Genomic DNA, 14,070 nt, shown 5'->3' with positions numbered 1-14,070 from the left:
TAATGCTCAGCTGTCCTGTAATGTTTTATGTCAAGTCTGAGAAAACACCGCAAATCGGTTTGAGCTTGGAGACTACAAATTTTAAAAGTCTGTGTTCCAGATGTGGTCTGAATAAATAGCCACAACCTCAGGTTTATCTGAGCTGAGGACATAATCTGGTAAAACAGGTTCTGTTAGTACAGAAAGCAGAACAGAAAACACTACCTGTCACAAGATTATTAAAGCTACCCCTCTTCGAGCTGTCTTTTCAGTTGACAGAAACTGTCACATGCAACAACATACTTGTCCCATCAAAAAAGAGGTAGGTCCATTTTTTTTGCTTTACAGTGCTATTATGCCGCCAGAAACCTGAGGTTAAACCTGTGCATCTTGCTTAAATTGGATTCACTTAAAAAGAGCTTTATCATTATCAGTTTTCTAACCCTTCTTGCCTCTGCTGATTTGCATTATGGAATGGCTGATTTCAATCACTTCATGTGTAAGATTAAAAGAACACAAGAGCAAGACAGTAAGACACTACTAATCCTATATTTCTTTTTAAGGATCCAGTTCAACAGCAATGAATGACTCTTTAAATGACAGTCAATATGACGGTGACTATGATGATGAAGTCTGTGAAAAAGACAGCGTGGTCAAATTTGGATCCATCGCCGTCCCTGTTTTCTTCTCCGTTGTGATCGCCCTGAGCCTCACAGGAAACATCCTTGTCCTTGTGATCCTGGCTTTGTACGAAAACCTCAAGTCTCTCACCAACATTTTCATCCTGAACCTGGCCATCTCTGACCTCTTCTTCACCACCGGGCTTCCCTTCTGGGCCATTTACCACGTCTGGGGATGGGTGTTTTCAGAGGCCCTCTGCAAAATTGTGACTTTTGTCTTCTTCACCGGGTTTTACAGCAGCGTCCTCTTCCTGACCATCATGACCATCTACAGGTATATGGCCGTAGCCCACCCGCTCTCTAGCCTGAGCTCACAGAGAGTCAGCACCGGGGTGTTTGCGTCTGTCCTACTGTGGATGATCAGCGTCATAGCAGCCATGCCCTCCCTGCTCTACAGCTCCATCATCTCAATCCCCCACAAGGGTGAACACTCCCAGGGCTGTGAATACGAAATCCCTATTTGGAAAAGCATTGGTATCTCACAACAGAATATTTTCTTCTTGGTTGCTTTTGCAGTGATGGCTTTCTGCTACATTCAAATACTGTGGAGAATCAGAAGCACAAGATCTCAAAGAAAGAACAGAGCGGTTAAGTTAGTCTTCTGTATCGTGGCTGTGTTCTTCCTCGGATGGGTGCCGTACAACGTGGTCATCTTTCTGAGGACTTTGGCTGATGATTCGGAAGCACCGTCTGAAGACTGTGAGGAAAGTATCCGGCTTGAGTACGCCTTCTACGTGTGCCGGCTCATTGCTTTCTCCCACTGCTGCCTGAACCCTGTCTTTTATGCTTTTGTTGGTGTAAAGTTTAGGAGTCATTTAAAGTCAATGCTGCATCGAATGTTCATCCGCCAAAGTCCAGTTGAGGAACAGCAGACTAGGGTGCAACCCTTCTCACGTGGATCAATGTACTAGCTGCTGTTCAAGTATATCATTTTGTTGTATTTACTGCTGCTCTACCAATTCAAAAATATAGGAACTGGTTCATATTTTTAAGTTTTTAGCCATCAAGCCATCGCAAGAATAAATGTTGGCATTTTATGTATCTGTAAAATTTTGATTCGTTAAAACTTTCCATTTCTTTCCATTTAAACTTTATGTTTCTTTACATTCAATTTTCAATTTTATATTGTGACAGCTCTGTGTGCTGTCACAGGACGACCATCCCCTGCTCCTCCTGATAAACACAGCTCACATGAATGTACCAGAAATCTGAACTATGTTACTTCGATACCTATTGAAGAAACTTGATTTGACACAAATTTAACATATTCATGGTTTACAGAAATGTACAATGCCCACATTTACTTCTGCCGACTGGGCTGAGCAAACCAAACTCACAAATGTTCAAATCTGACTTTCGCTTTTTATGTCTACAAGTGTGTCATTGTTTAATCTTGTATGTGATGCAACTTGTTGCTTAAATTCAGTTATTGGCACTTTCAGGAGATAAATGAATGAGTGAATATGTTCAAAGTGCAAAATTATTTTGAAATTAATTCAAAATAATACCCATTCTTCCATTTGTGAGTTTTTGTGAGTTTATTACTGTAATTCTGATTTATCCTGTAAATTTCATACAATGTGTTATTGCATATAGTAGTTGCGGACTTTGGTTTTTCATGTACTTTAGTCACATGAGGGATTTGATAACAACCCTTTTGTTGTGACGCTATCACATATGTTTGTGTGTTTTCAGGTAGTTTAGTGTAAATAGAACTTGATAGATACGGAAAAACAGTAAAAAGCAATGTGAAAATATTTGCATGTGCTTCTTCGTCCCTCATGATAATTTTTTTAAACTGCAACATGTTTTTTTCATCATGAGCCTCTACAAAATGAAAAAAGTGAAAATACGTCTCTACTGAATTATATGTCCATTGACAGCAAGTGTATATTTTCAATAATCTGCATGAACCTGTATCTATTCAAAAGAAATTAAAATACTTTTTTTAATTATACACCTCTTTTTATGGACAAGAGCAATCTGTAAAACATTTTACATTTAACATAAACTTAAACTGGCACAAGCACTGCTGATCTACACACTCATACACTTGAATCTGGATACACCCTTTCGAAGTTCCTCAGTGATTGTTGTAATGCTTTTTTATCTTTGCTAAATCAGCATTGAAAACATTTCCGAATGATTTCAGAAAGGATCAAACTAATGTAATACTGTCAACAACTACATTACATTGGAATGGCACAACATTTTGCTCAGGCGCTCCACTTAATGTCAAGTTTTACAAGATAAAGACAGATGATACCTTCTTTACATACCAAAAAACTGCTAAAATCTTTAAAATGTAAAATGTATGTTTACCAAGCAGTTTCCTGTCCATTTGAATAGGCATCAGGAAGACGCAAACAGCGTTTCTGTGTGCATCACTGATTGATTTTGAATTGACATTTTGATTTGAGTGATTCATCCAGGAACTGTTTTGGACTGGCACTGCAGACTTGGATCTGTGTTGTGTGCAGGGATTGGAACAGATAAGGAATCTGCACCCTGCTTGGAAAACCAACAGTGGTGGAGGAAGTATTCAGATCTTATACTTAAGTTAAAGTAATAATTCCACAGTGTAAAAAGAGTAAAATAAAAGTTTAAAATGTCCTGTATTGAAAATGTTACTTAAGTAAGAGTATATGTGAGTATAATCAGGAAAGTATGTACTTTTATTATTATTTATTTATTTTTTTAAAGAAAAAAAAATATATGATTAAGGCTGTCAAGTAATTGTAATTAAGTAAAAAGTAAAATATTTCCCTCTGAGCTGTAGTGGAGTAGAAGTAGAAAGCGAAAAACAAAACACTCAAGTGAAGTACAATTACCTCAAATTTGTCAGTAAAACACTTGAGTGAACAGCTAACAGAGGTTGGAGGTAAGAGGAAAGTTTATTTTGTTTATCTTTTTATTTCTAAGTGTGGGCGGGTTCGACCATGCACTTAGATTTTTAACTTCCTCATTCGCTCTGCTGATTTGTTGAACTCTTCTCTAGCGCACACACACACATGCCCACAGACACACACACACACACACACACTGCACGCCTAACTGTCCTGAGGAGGATCGCTGTCTGTCAAGTAATTCCTAAGGCTTCTTCTGTTTCTCTTAAAGAGGACTGAACAGCAATTTTAAAAGTAATCTGTGGTTTCGTGGTGTTGGGAGCTGTATACAAATCATTTGTTTTAAGGTAAGAGAAAAGTTCCTGTTCCTGTCATTGTATATTTCTTCTTGTTTTTGCCATTGAGGTGTTGAAATGCAAAAAATCCAAGTTTGAATTTGAATGAATCACAGAGAGATCTAAAAATCATGCCTGCTATTTACTTTCAGGCCTCATTTTTGTTTTAATCGTTCCTTTTTTCCAGCCAGCTTTCAAACACACTTCATTTGAATATCACTGTGAAAGTGTGTCAGGTCGGGGTTTTGATTCAGGGACTGAGTTCACGGAGAGGGCTGAAAAAAGACATGATCTGATTTATTTCACGACATTTGCAGATGGCATTGCTCACTTGTTTTACAGATGTGGTGGATTTTAATCGGCCTTAGCATCTGCACGGAGGTGCATGGGTTTTCGGACGGTGATTTCAAAGAGTCATGTAAATCGATGTCACCTTTGCATGACAGCGCTCCTCAGAGTACCCCACCGCCCTATAGTGTGCACTACAAGCATGGCAGAGAGGGAGAGCCTATTACAGGTACAGACATTAAAAAGGACCCCTTTTCCTGGAAGCTTGTTTGTCACTGTCAGTCTTCACTAAGTGCAACACCACTAATATCTCTGTCTTCATTCTCCATCCCTCCTCCTCCGCCCTGATGAATCTTCAAACCATTTTCCAGTGATTCTCTCGAGCAACACAAACAAAAAGTTCTCTGGGTTTATGCTGGAGGCTCGACCGAAGGGCATGGTGGATGAAGGCAATCCTGTTGGAAAATTTATCCCGTTGAACGGTGAAACTCGCCTCCTGAACTGCAATAATATGGAAGTAAGCAACCATCTCATTTCATCATTATTAGAGGTAGTAAATGAAATGAATATTCATTTTTCAAACATCTTGTGGAAACTGAAGGTCAAAGCTTTGTTAAGCTCTCTTATGGATGTGATGTTTTACTTTTGTCTCTGTCCTCAGGGCACAGCTGTTAGTCAGAGATTCAATAAAGACAAGACTGAGATCCGAGTTAACTGGACGGCGCAGGGAGAAGACCTAGACATCACTTTCCGGTATTTGAACACTTTGACTGACCTCCAAAATTCAAAAATATTTTTTTTTTGGTTTTTTTTTTTTTTTTATATGACTAAAGAATTTACATTAACATGTGTGTCACTGTGATATGTTTCAGAGCCACATTTGTTCAGCTGTATGACACATTCTGGGAGCGAGTGGACGTGAATGTCACTTTACCCACCCCAACACCACCACCACCACCAACAACAACACCAACACCACCACCAACAACAACACCAACACCAACACCACCACCACCACCAACAACACCACCACCAACAACAACAACACCACCACCACCAACAACAACAACAACAACAACAACTACACCCACTCAAGCAAGTACTAAAACAAGTACTGCAAAGCCAAGTACTACAACAAGTACTGCAGTGCTAAGTACTACAGCAAGTGCTGCAAATTCAAGTACTACAGCAAGTGCTACAAAGCCAAGTAGTACAAGAACTACTGCAGTGCCAAGTACTACACGTGGTACACAGGCAAATAGAGTAGAGGTGAGCATGACCTATTTTTCATGACCATTCTCCTTGTTTCCTGACACTGTGCATGCCTGAATATATACATTTTGAGAAAACTTTATTGACACAACTCTTCATTGTTTCTCTTGGTTTATCTTCAGAACGCAGGAACTTCACTGATGGCTTCCAACATTGTTTTCACAGCAGTGAAAATGGTATGGTATTCGTAAACTCACCCAGGAAATGCTGTTGCACAGTAGTCCTACCAGGGCTGACACTGGCATCCAAAAAACTGCACAAGAGAATTAACATTACTCTGTCTCTCTTCAGGAACTAGTTAACATATTCGCCATCACCCTCACCAACAGCCCCTTTTCTCGTGATCTGACTAAGGTAAGGCACGAGTCTTGGAGCTTGCGTCATACTAACTGTTTCTATCCCACGTCTGTAGGTAGGCAAGCTGGATCTAAAACCCTGCCACTAACAATAAAGACCACTCAATGTAATTACAGCATTTAAAAACATATGCAGAAATAATGTAAAAAGGGATTTTATTTTTAGGAAAATCTTAAAGAGCTTCATCGGTAGATTTGATCCAGTTAGTGGTAGTTTTTGTTTTATTGTGTATATTTTGAATGAATGGTATATATTTTCATAACTGCTGTAAATTATTGTTTCATTTTAACGTTTAAGCTCATCTAGGGTCAAGCGTTGCAACTCAGCATAGGCTATAAATGCTAAATGGTATTTGTAGGTTCAGTCAGTACCCTGTGGTTATCCGTGCCTTTAAGAACAAACACTACATGAATACTACCTGTTTGGATTTATTAAGATGAATGTGTGTTGTCTTTCTGAGGCAGGTGTCACAGATATTGGGCGGCCTGCTCTGTGCAACAGCTGAAATATCGACTCTGATCTTGATTTTTATGGACAATTCCTTGAAAGTGAGTATTAATAAGTGGTGTACAGTATTTCTCTATATCTACATGCACATTTCTGAATTATTCTAAGGTCATGTTTAAGCTGTGTGTATGCCTGTGTGTATGTTTAGGTCACTCGCATTTCTCTTGTGTGTGTGGCGATAGCGATGAGTTTCATAGAGCTGGTAATCGTCGCTCTGCCCATTGGACCCAGTCATGAACTGTAAGTTCAACTCCTTTTCTTCTGCCTGAATATTTGACTTGACTCTGACATCAACACTTTGTGCACAGCTGATTTTACTTCTGTTCTGTTCTGTTCTGTTCAAGAAAGGAGATCTGTGACGCTGCTGTCAAAGTGTGTTCTGTCATCTGTACGATTTTTACAAGTGAGATTTTGTATTCATTCGGCTCAGTGAGAACATGTGTTTGATGTCTTTTAAGCAATAGTTTGACATTTTGTGAAATAATAATAATTATTATTATTATCATTAGGCTATCATTAGGCTATCCTTCGCTAAAGTAACAGGACATACTTTGAAAATGCTTACCTCAGTAAATGTCCTGCATTCAGAACTTTACTTAAGTAAAACTATCTAAGTATTATCAAAAATGCACTTATGCATCAAGAGTAAAAGCATTAGTCATGTGGTAAAGTTTAAGCTAATGCTAAGCTAAGCTAAGCAGCTGCTGGCTGCAGCCACATGTTTAAAAGGACAAATATGAGAGTGGTTGACATCTTCTCCTCTAACTCTCAGCAAGAATGCAAACAAGCAGATTCCCCAAAATGTCAAATTATTGCTTCAAAACAATGGAGACAATCAAAGTCACTGCTTGTGTTTCTTCGGATAGCTGTTGTTGTTGTTGTTGTTGTTGTTGTTGTTGTTGTTGTTGTTGTTTTTGCTGCGATTTAATTTCCAAATCTGTTTTACGCGCAGCTGCTGTCGTCTTTCTTGGTGTTTTGGAGACTGATGGGTGCTTAAAGAACAGGGAAGAGTCTTGGCTTCTGAAAGTGATGATCGCTTACACAGTGTGGATTTTCCTGTCTGTAATATGGACCTTTGTGTTCAGTATTCACATAAATACAAAACTGCGAAGAGGTGAATGACTTGTATTACAATACTGTTTGAACGTAGTACTATGCATGAAATACAGTAGGGACTCTTATGATGACCAAAATGACATCGGTCACTCTTTCCTGTCACAGGGAGTTCAAAAAACAGAAATGGATGGACAAAAACAAGAAAAACGGTGAGAGCGTGTCCACATCATGACAACCATGAGCACCATAACAAATCACGCACTACAATAAAAATGCAAGTTCATGTCTGCTTTTCATCACTGCGCCTCTGAATTTCAGAAGAAGCTCGGAGCAGCCGAAGTGATCGTCACTGCTGTCTCGGTGATCCTCATCGCTGGAACCGTGTCCTTCACCACAGCTCTCATTGTTGGGATATTTTCAGAAAAACAGGCATGAAGTGAAGTCGATTTCTTTCCCACAACCCAAAATCACAAATCACAATTTGCCTCAAGGGCTTTTACAATCTGTACAGAATATGACGCGTTTTGTCCTCAGACCCTTTATTATCAGCTTGAGTATAAATAGTATCTAAGTTCATAAAATGGATGTTGACAGTATGTTGTTGTGCTTCCCTGATTGATCCTCCGTGAGCTGTAAATACTGCACTGTTGTTTCCAGTAAAGCCACCTAATTTGAAAATGCTTGAGTGTCTAATTTATCAGGTCTCATACAGTACATGTCAGTAGAACACATCACTCAGTCTAAACAGGCTGGACAATGCTCCAGTGTTGTGTTATATCTGTAAAAGTGCTTCATTTTCCAAACCTACAAGCTTGCTGATATTACTGAATTTAAGTATCTGCTTGTGCCAGGCACAACCAGTGAGCAGTGAGGGAATGTTTCGGTGGTGTGGTCATACCCTCATACCCTCAGTGAGTAACTGTGTGGAATGTGCCTCTCGTGAAAAACAAGCCTTGCTCTCCTGCAGTACTGTATTCATAAACACAGATGTTATAAAACACAGGCACTCCTGTTGTTTTAAAAGGCGAACGGATGACATTAGCACACGTAAATGGATCATAAAGAGTGTGTCAGTCTGCTGACCTCATGACTCAGCCTGTTGCTTACACCACGAGTGTCTGAGGTCATTTAGCTTTTTTAAAGATGTGAAGTTTTACCATAAGTTGTTTTGATATATGTGTCAGAAATTGTCCTCGAGGACAACATACAAGACGTTAATCCTACTTGGTGCTTTGATCAGCTGTCTATGTCTGTATGTTATTCTTGTGCAAACCAAACTGACCTGCATTTTATCTAAATCTTTGCACCTTTTTGTTCTGGACCACAAGACTAAAACAGTGGTGATATGATGACTGTCGACAAATTTGGTCTGATGTGTCGATCACTTAAATCAAACCATATAGACAGTATGAGCTTTAAACGCAGTTACCTTCAAATCTACACAGTAAAACCAATCTGCTCTGTGTTTTGAGTTCAAAAGTGAAACTCTCTGTTGAAGTCAAGCCCGTGTGAACAGCTGAAACTGAATTGTGTGAATCTGTTTTTTACAATGTAAACGTGATAAGAGGTTCTTACCTATGATTTATAGACTATTATTCCTTTTTATGATTCTTTGGAAGAAGGCACCTTCATCAGTTCAGGTAAATGACTGACCCAACCATGAAATGATTGTCACACAGAGGCACACCTGTTAACCACTTAGCAAATGATTGAACTCCTGCTGTGTTGTTTGCAGCTCCAAAGCTGCATACTGCACACTTACAGTGTTGTGGCACCTTCACTATGACTTGTGCACTCCTTATCAACAAAAGCAGGCTCATATTCTTTGTTATATGACTTTAATCATTCTAAATGCTAAATTATTGTCTTTTACTGGCTTCTGTTTTTAATTTTCCTTTAACTTCATTTTATTTTTATTTTTCTATTATCTTCTTCTCTCTTTCTTTCTTTCTTTCTTTGAAATGTATGATTTTAATGTACTTTTATGCCCCTGTAAAGCACATTGAATTGCCTGGTGTATGAATTGTGCTATACAAATAAATTTGCCTTGCCTTGCCTTATATTACATCTAGAAAAGTCAAAACGCTCTCCTGTGGTGAGTTATGAAGTCAAACGCCACTAGAGGAGGACAGTTCTCTACCACACAGACAGGAAGCACAACCGTGGCTTAGAAAATTAACTCTTAGTTACCAAAATAATCTTTATTGGAAATGAACACATATTCATATGAGCGCAACAAAACTCACCTCTGACAGATTACCTCCGAGCTTATCACAGGAAAGAGCACTTTCCTGAATTTTGAAATTTAAACTTTCACAAATCTATCCATAAGAAACCTTGTTTGGGTTGTAACGTTCAAGATTCAGTCTCAAATGATTGATGAGTGTTTTGGTCATTTTCAAACGTGGTCTAATCTTCCCCATGTGAATGTTTAAGGCACACTCTTTGACTATTTTTTCAGCTTCAAATCACTAAGAACCTGTGCGTTTCTCAGTTCAACATTTTAAGTGTAAGTTCAGTGGTTTCTTGACAACAGGTGCAAAGTACAAACCTTTTTATATCCTATACATATATATATATATGTATACAGCTATCAAAAAATATTCCAATCTAGAAAAGAAACAACATATTACAAATATACACATTCAGAAGAAACAAAGAATACAAAATATTCATCTGAATAAAAGCCAGTACTGATGAGAAGGATAGTTCAAGCAAAAACAAACATTTTTAGTGCAAAACCAAACCAATCGTGTACACAAGAGAATTAAAGAGAGACAAACGTGTCCAAGGGGACATTAAACAGAAGTTAAGACAGCCGTCGTCTGGAAGATTTGATACGGAACAAGACGAAGTGAATTTCCACCTAAAGCAAAGATGAAACTTCTGGAGCCGGTGTAATTCATGACAATCGTTCACCCAAAACTCCTCTCAGACTGGAAGTGTCTGTTAAAAAGCTGCTGATACAGATTCATGATACAGACGTGGAGAAAAAAAACAAATCAGTCGACAAATCAGTCAAAAGACGTCTACAGAATGTTCATTTCACACCGTGCTTTGGATGTGGGTTGATGGTGCCATGACACTGACACAAAGCCTGGTCATGTACGCACGTGTAAAACTCAATTACACTGAATCATCAACACTGGACTGCAGCTTGAGTACAATCTCATCTCTGACAGAGAGATTAATACAGCCTTTAGACGTCTGAACTCAGGTCTATGTGTGAAATATAACAGCACACATGTTATATTTACATGTTAGTTCTCTGAAGGAAGGATCAGGCTGGCCCACAGTGGTATCCTCAGTTCCTCTCCTCCTCCTCCTCCTCCTCTCCTCGGCATCCTTTCTGTTCTACTTCCTTCTCAGACACCACAGGCAAGACGAGATGGGAGATGCGGCTCCACAGTCCACTGAACTTGTCAGTGTCCATCTCATTGAAAGCAGTTTGGCTGCCGGAGCCCACCAGCTTTTCCTTCACGTGGTCTTGCACCATCTCCTCCACATCCTTCAGGCTCAGGCTGCCGCTGACCTCGTCTTCAGGCAGTAGCACAGTAAACAGCAAGAACACCCGCTTGTATGCTGCGTACTCGTGGTCGCAGTAGCGATAAAAAATGAGCGTGGAGCCTGGGGGAAGCTCTTCGAAGCGGTGAATGACAGCTGCGGGTTTGTCCCCCTCAAAGGCTGCTTGCAGCTGTCTGTCGATGTCCAGCTTCACCGCGTCGCTGTCCTGGCTGGCTTTGCTGGCTCCGTCAATGTGGAGGACGGAGGTGTTGAAGGCAGAGGAGAAGGAGGAGGCCACGCCCTGAGCCAGGCAGAGCAGCGTCTTCTCAGCTCTGAGGCCAGCAGTAAAGATCAGACTGACTGGCTCTGTGGGATTGGCTGTTTCAAGGTGCTTCTCCAGGTGGAACTTGCTCCTCTGCCACAATTCAGGCCGCTGATTGGGAAACTGAGTCTCAAGAAGAGACATGCGATCTGCAAACTCTCCTGGTTTTACAGCTCTGGGTGGATGCTCTCCACCACCTGCAGTCCTTTGGAGTACAGGTATGATCATGTATGCCAACAAGACAGTGGAAGTACTGAGCAGCAACAGGAGCACCAACCACCAGAAACACCACATGAATCCTGACGGGACACAAGGCAAAATTCAAATATAGTAAAGCAAATAATGTATAACAAGTAACTTTGTGCGTAAAGATAACGTCATTAAAATGACTTTAGCTCACCTCGAGAGGAATGTCCAGAGCTTTTCTTGATAACAGCAGTTTTCTTGATCCCTTTTAAAAGACAAAATCTCATTAAATCAATGCCAACAATGTCACAGATGTATCAGATGATGCTGAGTAACATTCAATAGAAGCTGCAATACCCTGTTTTTTTTGCTGAACGGTTTCTTTCTGTGTTGGAATGTTATTGACACGCTGTCGCATTGTGTAGGATCTCTCTGAGGTTGGATACCCGCTTAGGACACAGTGGTTAACTGGTGACACACCTAAAGATGAGGCAGAATTTATTCATGTACATTTCTGATCATTTTTAGAGATGTGAATGCATACAACAGATGCTGAGTGCAAATGGCTTGACTAAAATGTCCACAATACCAGAGCTCTTGGCTTTGGCTTCCATCGTCCTCCTGTACTCGTCCATGCTGGTGATCTTAGGCTTCGGCACATTATGGCTCGTCTCTGATGATCTGATTTGCGTGGCAGACTTAGTCGAGGCCAAAGGTCCTTTTGTTGATGGTTTTACTGAAAACAAACAAGCCAGATTAGAACGACTGTATAATCCTACCTTGACGTAATCATTCCCATGAAGAATGAAGTTTGTGCTTTCAAGAGGTGCAATGATTAGTTGATTAATTGATCAGTCTGAGTGCCAATTATTTTGACAATCAATCGATGAATAAATGGAAATATTTGCTGGTTCCAGCTTGTTAAACGTAAAGATCTGCTGCTTTTCTTTTTCACTAATAATAATAAATGCAGATTCTTTGGGTTTTGGACTGTTGGTTGGACAAAAGACGTCACTTTGGGCTCTGGGAAATGAGCACTTTTTCACAATTTTTTGACATTTCATAGACTAAACAATGAATCATAAAACAATCAGCAGGTGTTTTCCTACCTCTCTTTACTTCTTTTACTGCAGCGCTGGGTCGGCAGCGTTCCCCGAGGACAACACAAGGGGACAAATTCACATCTCCAAGGGCGTCTGATTTGTAACAAGGGAAACTCTTTATGAAATGATAAAACTGCTAAATCGTCTGTGATTAGATCCAAGATGTCTTATCAGTCAATGGTCAATAAGGTCATAGTAAGTCAACCAGAGTACACCTGCAAAGAAGATGCCACATTTGCCATTTGATCGCAGCTGCAGGCATTAGATGACGCTTTAAAACACTCTCTCTCTCTCACACACACACACACACACACACACACACACACACACACAGAGTTTTCTGCCAAATACAATCAACAGGTGGTGAGGGCCTGAGATCTAAAACAGACTAAAAAAGCTAATTAACGAATTGTTCATGAACTAACCTCAGCACACACAGCCCACTGTGTGCTAATAACATTGTACTACTTACAAAAATGGTAAAGCATGAAATGCAACTTTGGCTTGTGCTGAGACAATTAGTTGATTACATGACAGGCTTGACAGTTTTCAGCAATTCTGATCATCTTTCAAGTAATTTATTGAGCAACACTGCAAAACATTTGCTGTTTACAGCTTCTCAAGTGAGACACTTTGCTGCCTTTATGTGTTTTATATAATTATCAATGGCATACACTTAAGTTTTGGACTGCCGGTTGCACAAGACAAACAATGGGAAGATACATAATGAAAGCATTCATTAGTCGCAGCTCTAACCCTGGCATATTTTTCGTTGATGAGTTCCACGAGAGGAGTCCTGGCCAATATCCATTTCGTGGTGTTCATTTTTCTCCTCATCTTCAGCTGATTCCTGGACATCCATCTCATTATCATCACCACTGCCGCCGACTTCTTCTCCAGTCTCCAGCCGACTCTTCTTAACAGGGGACTCTGTTAAGGGGGAAATAAAAGCCTTGCTTTTGTTAAATTTTTTTTACACCACGTTGAATAGAACAAACTGAGGGTTAAGTGTTGCTGCAATGCTGAATAGGCAAATCCTGTAAAGTGGAGTATCCCACCTTCATCCCCTGAGCCATTCTCCACATCTCTGGAACCATTGACTGCTGCGACTGGAGCTTGGTTTTCTAAACCCTTTTTGGTCCTCTTTAGAGGACCCCTGGGAGTCGGCTCGAAACTCAAAACTAAGTAAAAAGCAGAAGTAAATGATTTATTACAGTGAGTGAGCGTCCTCAAGCAGAACAGCAGACTAGTCAAATAAAATACTTCAGAGCTCTTAGACGCTAACATAAAGCAACTCCCTAATCTGAGTACAGTCTACACTGATAAAGTCACGTAACGTAAGTTAAAGCAGATATTCAAGACATTTTGTTGTAAAACTTTGAGTGAGCTAAAGTCAGCTAGCTTCGACGGCTAAGCTAGGTAATTGTCAATAGTAAATGTGTTCACCTTTACCTGACACGTGCCTTTTCGATCGTCTCAAGGGGCGAGACACCGTATTTTCAGAGACTGTGGAATCCATCTATGATTGTCTGCAACTCGAGCGATGCCACAAAATACCAATTAAACAATGCGACGACGCATCGTGCTCACATCCAGACAAGACTTCCCTGTAACTGTTAGGGGACACATTTTGTG

The 14,070-nt window shown here is 40.0% G+C and overlaps 2 protein-coding genes across 2 annotated transcripts; one reads left to right on the top strand and one right to left on the bottom strand.

Annotated features, from left to right (window-relative positions):
• The first annotated feature begins 225 nt into the window (after nt 1–225).
• On the top strand, nt 226–2,148 carry xcr1a.1 (chemokine (C motif) receptor 1a, duplicate 1). Its single transcript, XM_076726897.1, has 2 exons — nt 226–301; nt 543–2,148. The coding sequence occupies exon 2, from the start codon at nt 560–562 to the stop codon at nt 1,568–1,570; it is 1,011 nt and encodes a 336-aa protein (XP_076583012.1). The 5' UTR covers nt 226–301; nt 543–559; the 3' UTR covers nt 1,571–2,148.
• Nucleotides 2,149–9,506: 7,358 nt separating this feature from the next.
• LOC143318422 (uncharacterized) lies at nt 9,507–14,070 on the bottom strand. The gene is made up of 8 exons (XM_076726736.1): nt 13,888–14,070; nt 13,494–13,616; nt 13,192–13,365; nt 12,442–12,528; nt 11,922–12,068; nt 11,690–11,812; nt 11,547–11,597; nt 9,507–11,445 (listed from the first exon to the last, which is right to left on the bottom strand). The coding sequence occupies exons 1-8, from the start codon at nt 13,952–13,954 to the stop codon at nt 10,625–10,627; spliced, it is 1,593 nt and encodes a 530-aa protein (XP_076582851.1). The 5' UTR covers nt 13,955–14,070; the 3' UTR covers nt 9,507–10,624.

Source organism: Chaetodon auriga, chromosome 3 (assembly GCF_051107435.1).
Source record: "Chaetodon auriga isolate fChaAug3 chromosome 3, fChaAug3.hap1, whole genome shotgun sequence".
NCBI classification, from domain to species: Eukaryota; Metazoa; Chordata; class Actinopteri; order Chaetodontiformes; family Chaetodontidae; genus Chaetodon; species Chaetodon auriga.
This window is presented reverse-complemented; position numbering and strand designations above follow the sequence as displayed.

Bases quoted from the DNA above. Each gene is read 5' to 3' on its own strand.
- LOC143318422 (XM_076726736.1), bottom strand. From the start codon at position 13,954: ATGGATTCCACAGTCTCTGAAAATACGGTGTCTCGCCCCTTGAGACGA. The intron at 12,529-13,191 runs GTTAGAGCTGCG...GTTACAAATCAG, and splicing joins TCAACGAAAAATATGCCAGG to ACGCCCTTGGAGATGTGAAT. The intron at 11,598-11,689 runs GTATTGCAGCTT...GTCTTTTAAAAG, and splicing joins CGTTCAGCAAAAAAAACAGG to GGATCAAGAAAACTGCTGTT.
- xcr1a.1 (XM_076726897.1), top strand. From the start codon at position 560: ATGAATGACTCTTTAAATGACAGTCAATATGACGGTGACTATGATGAT.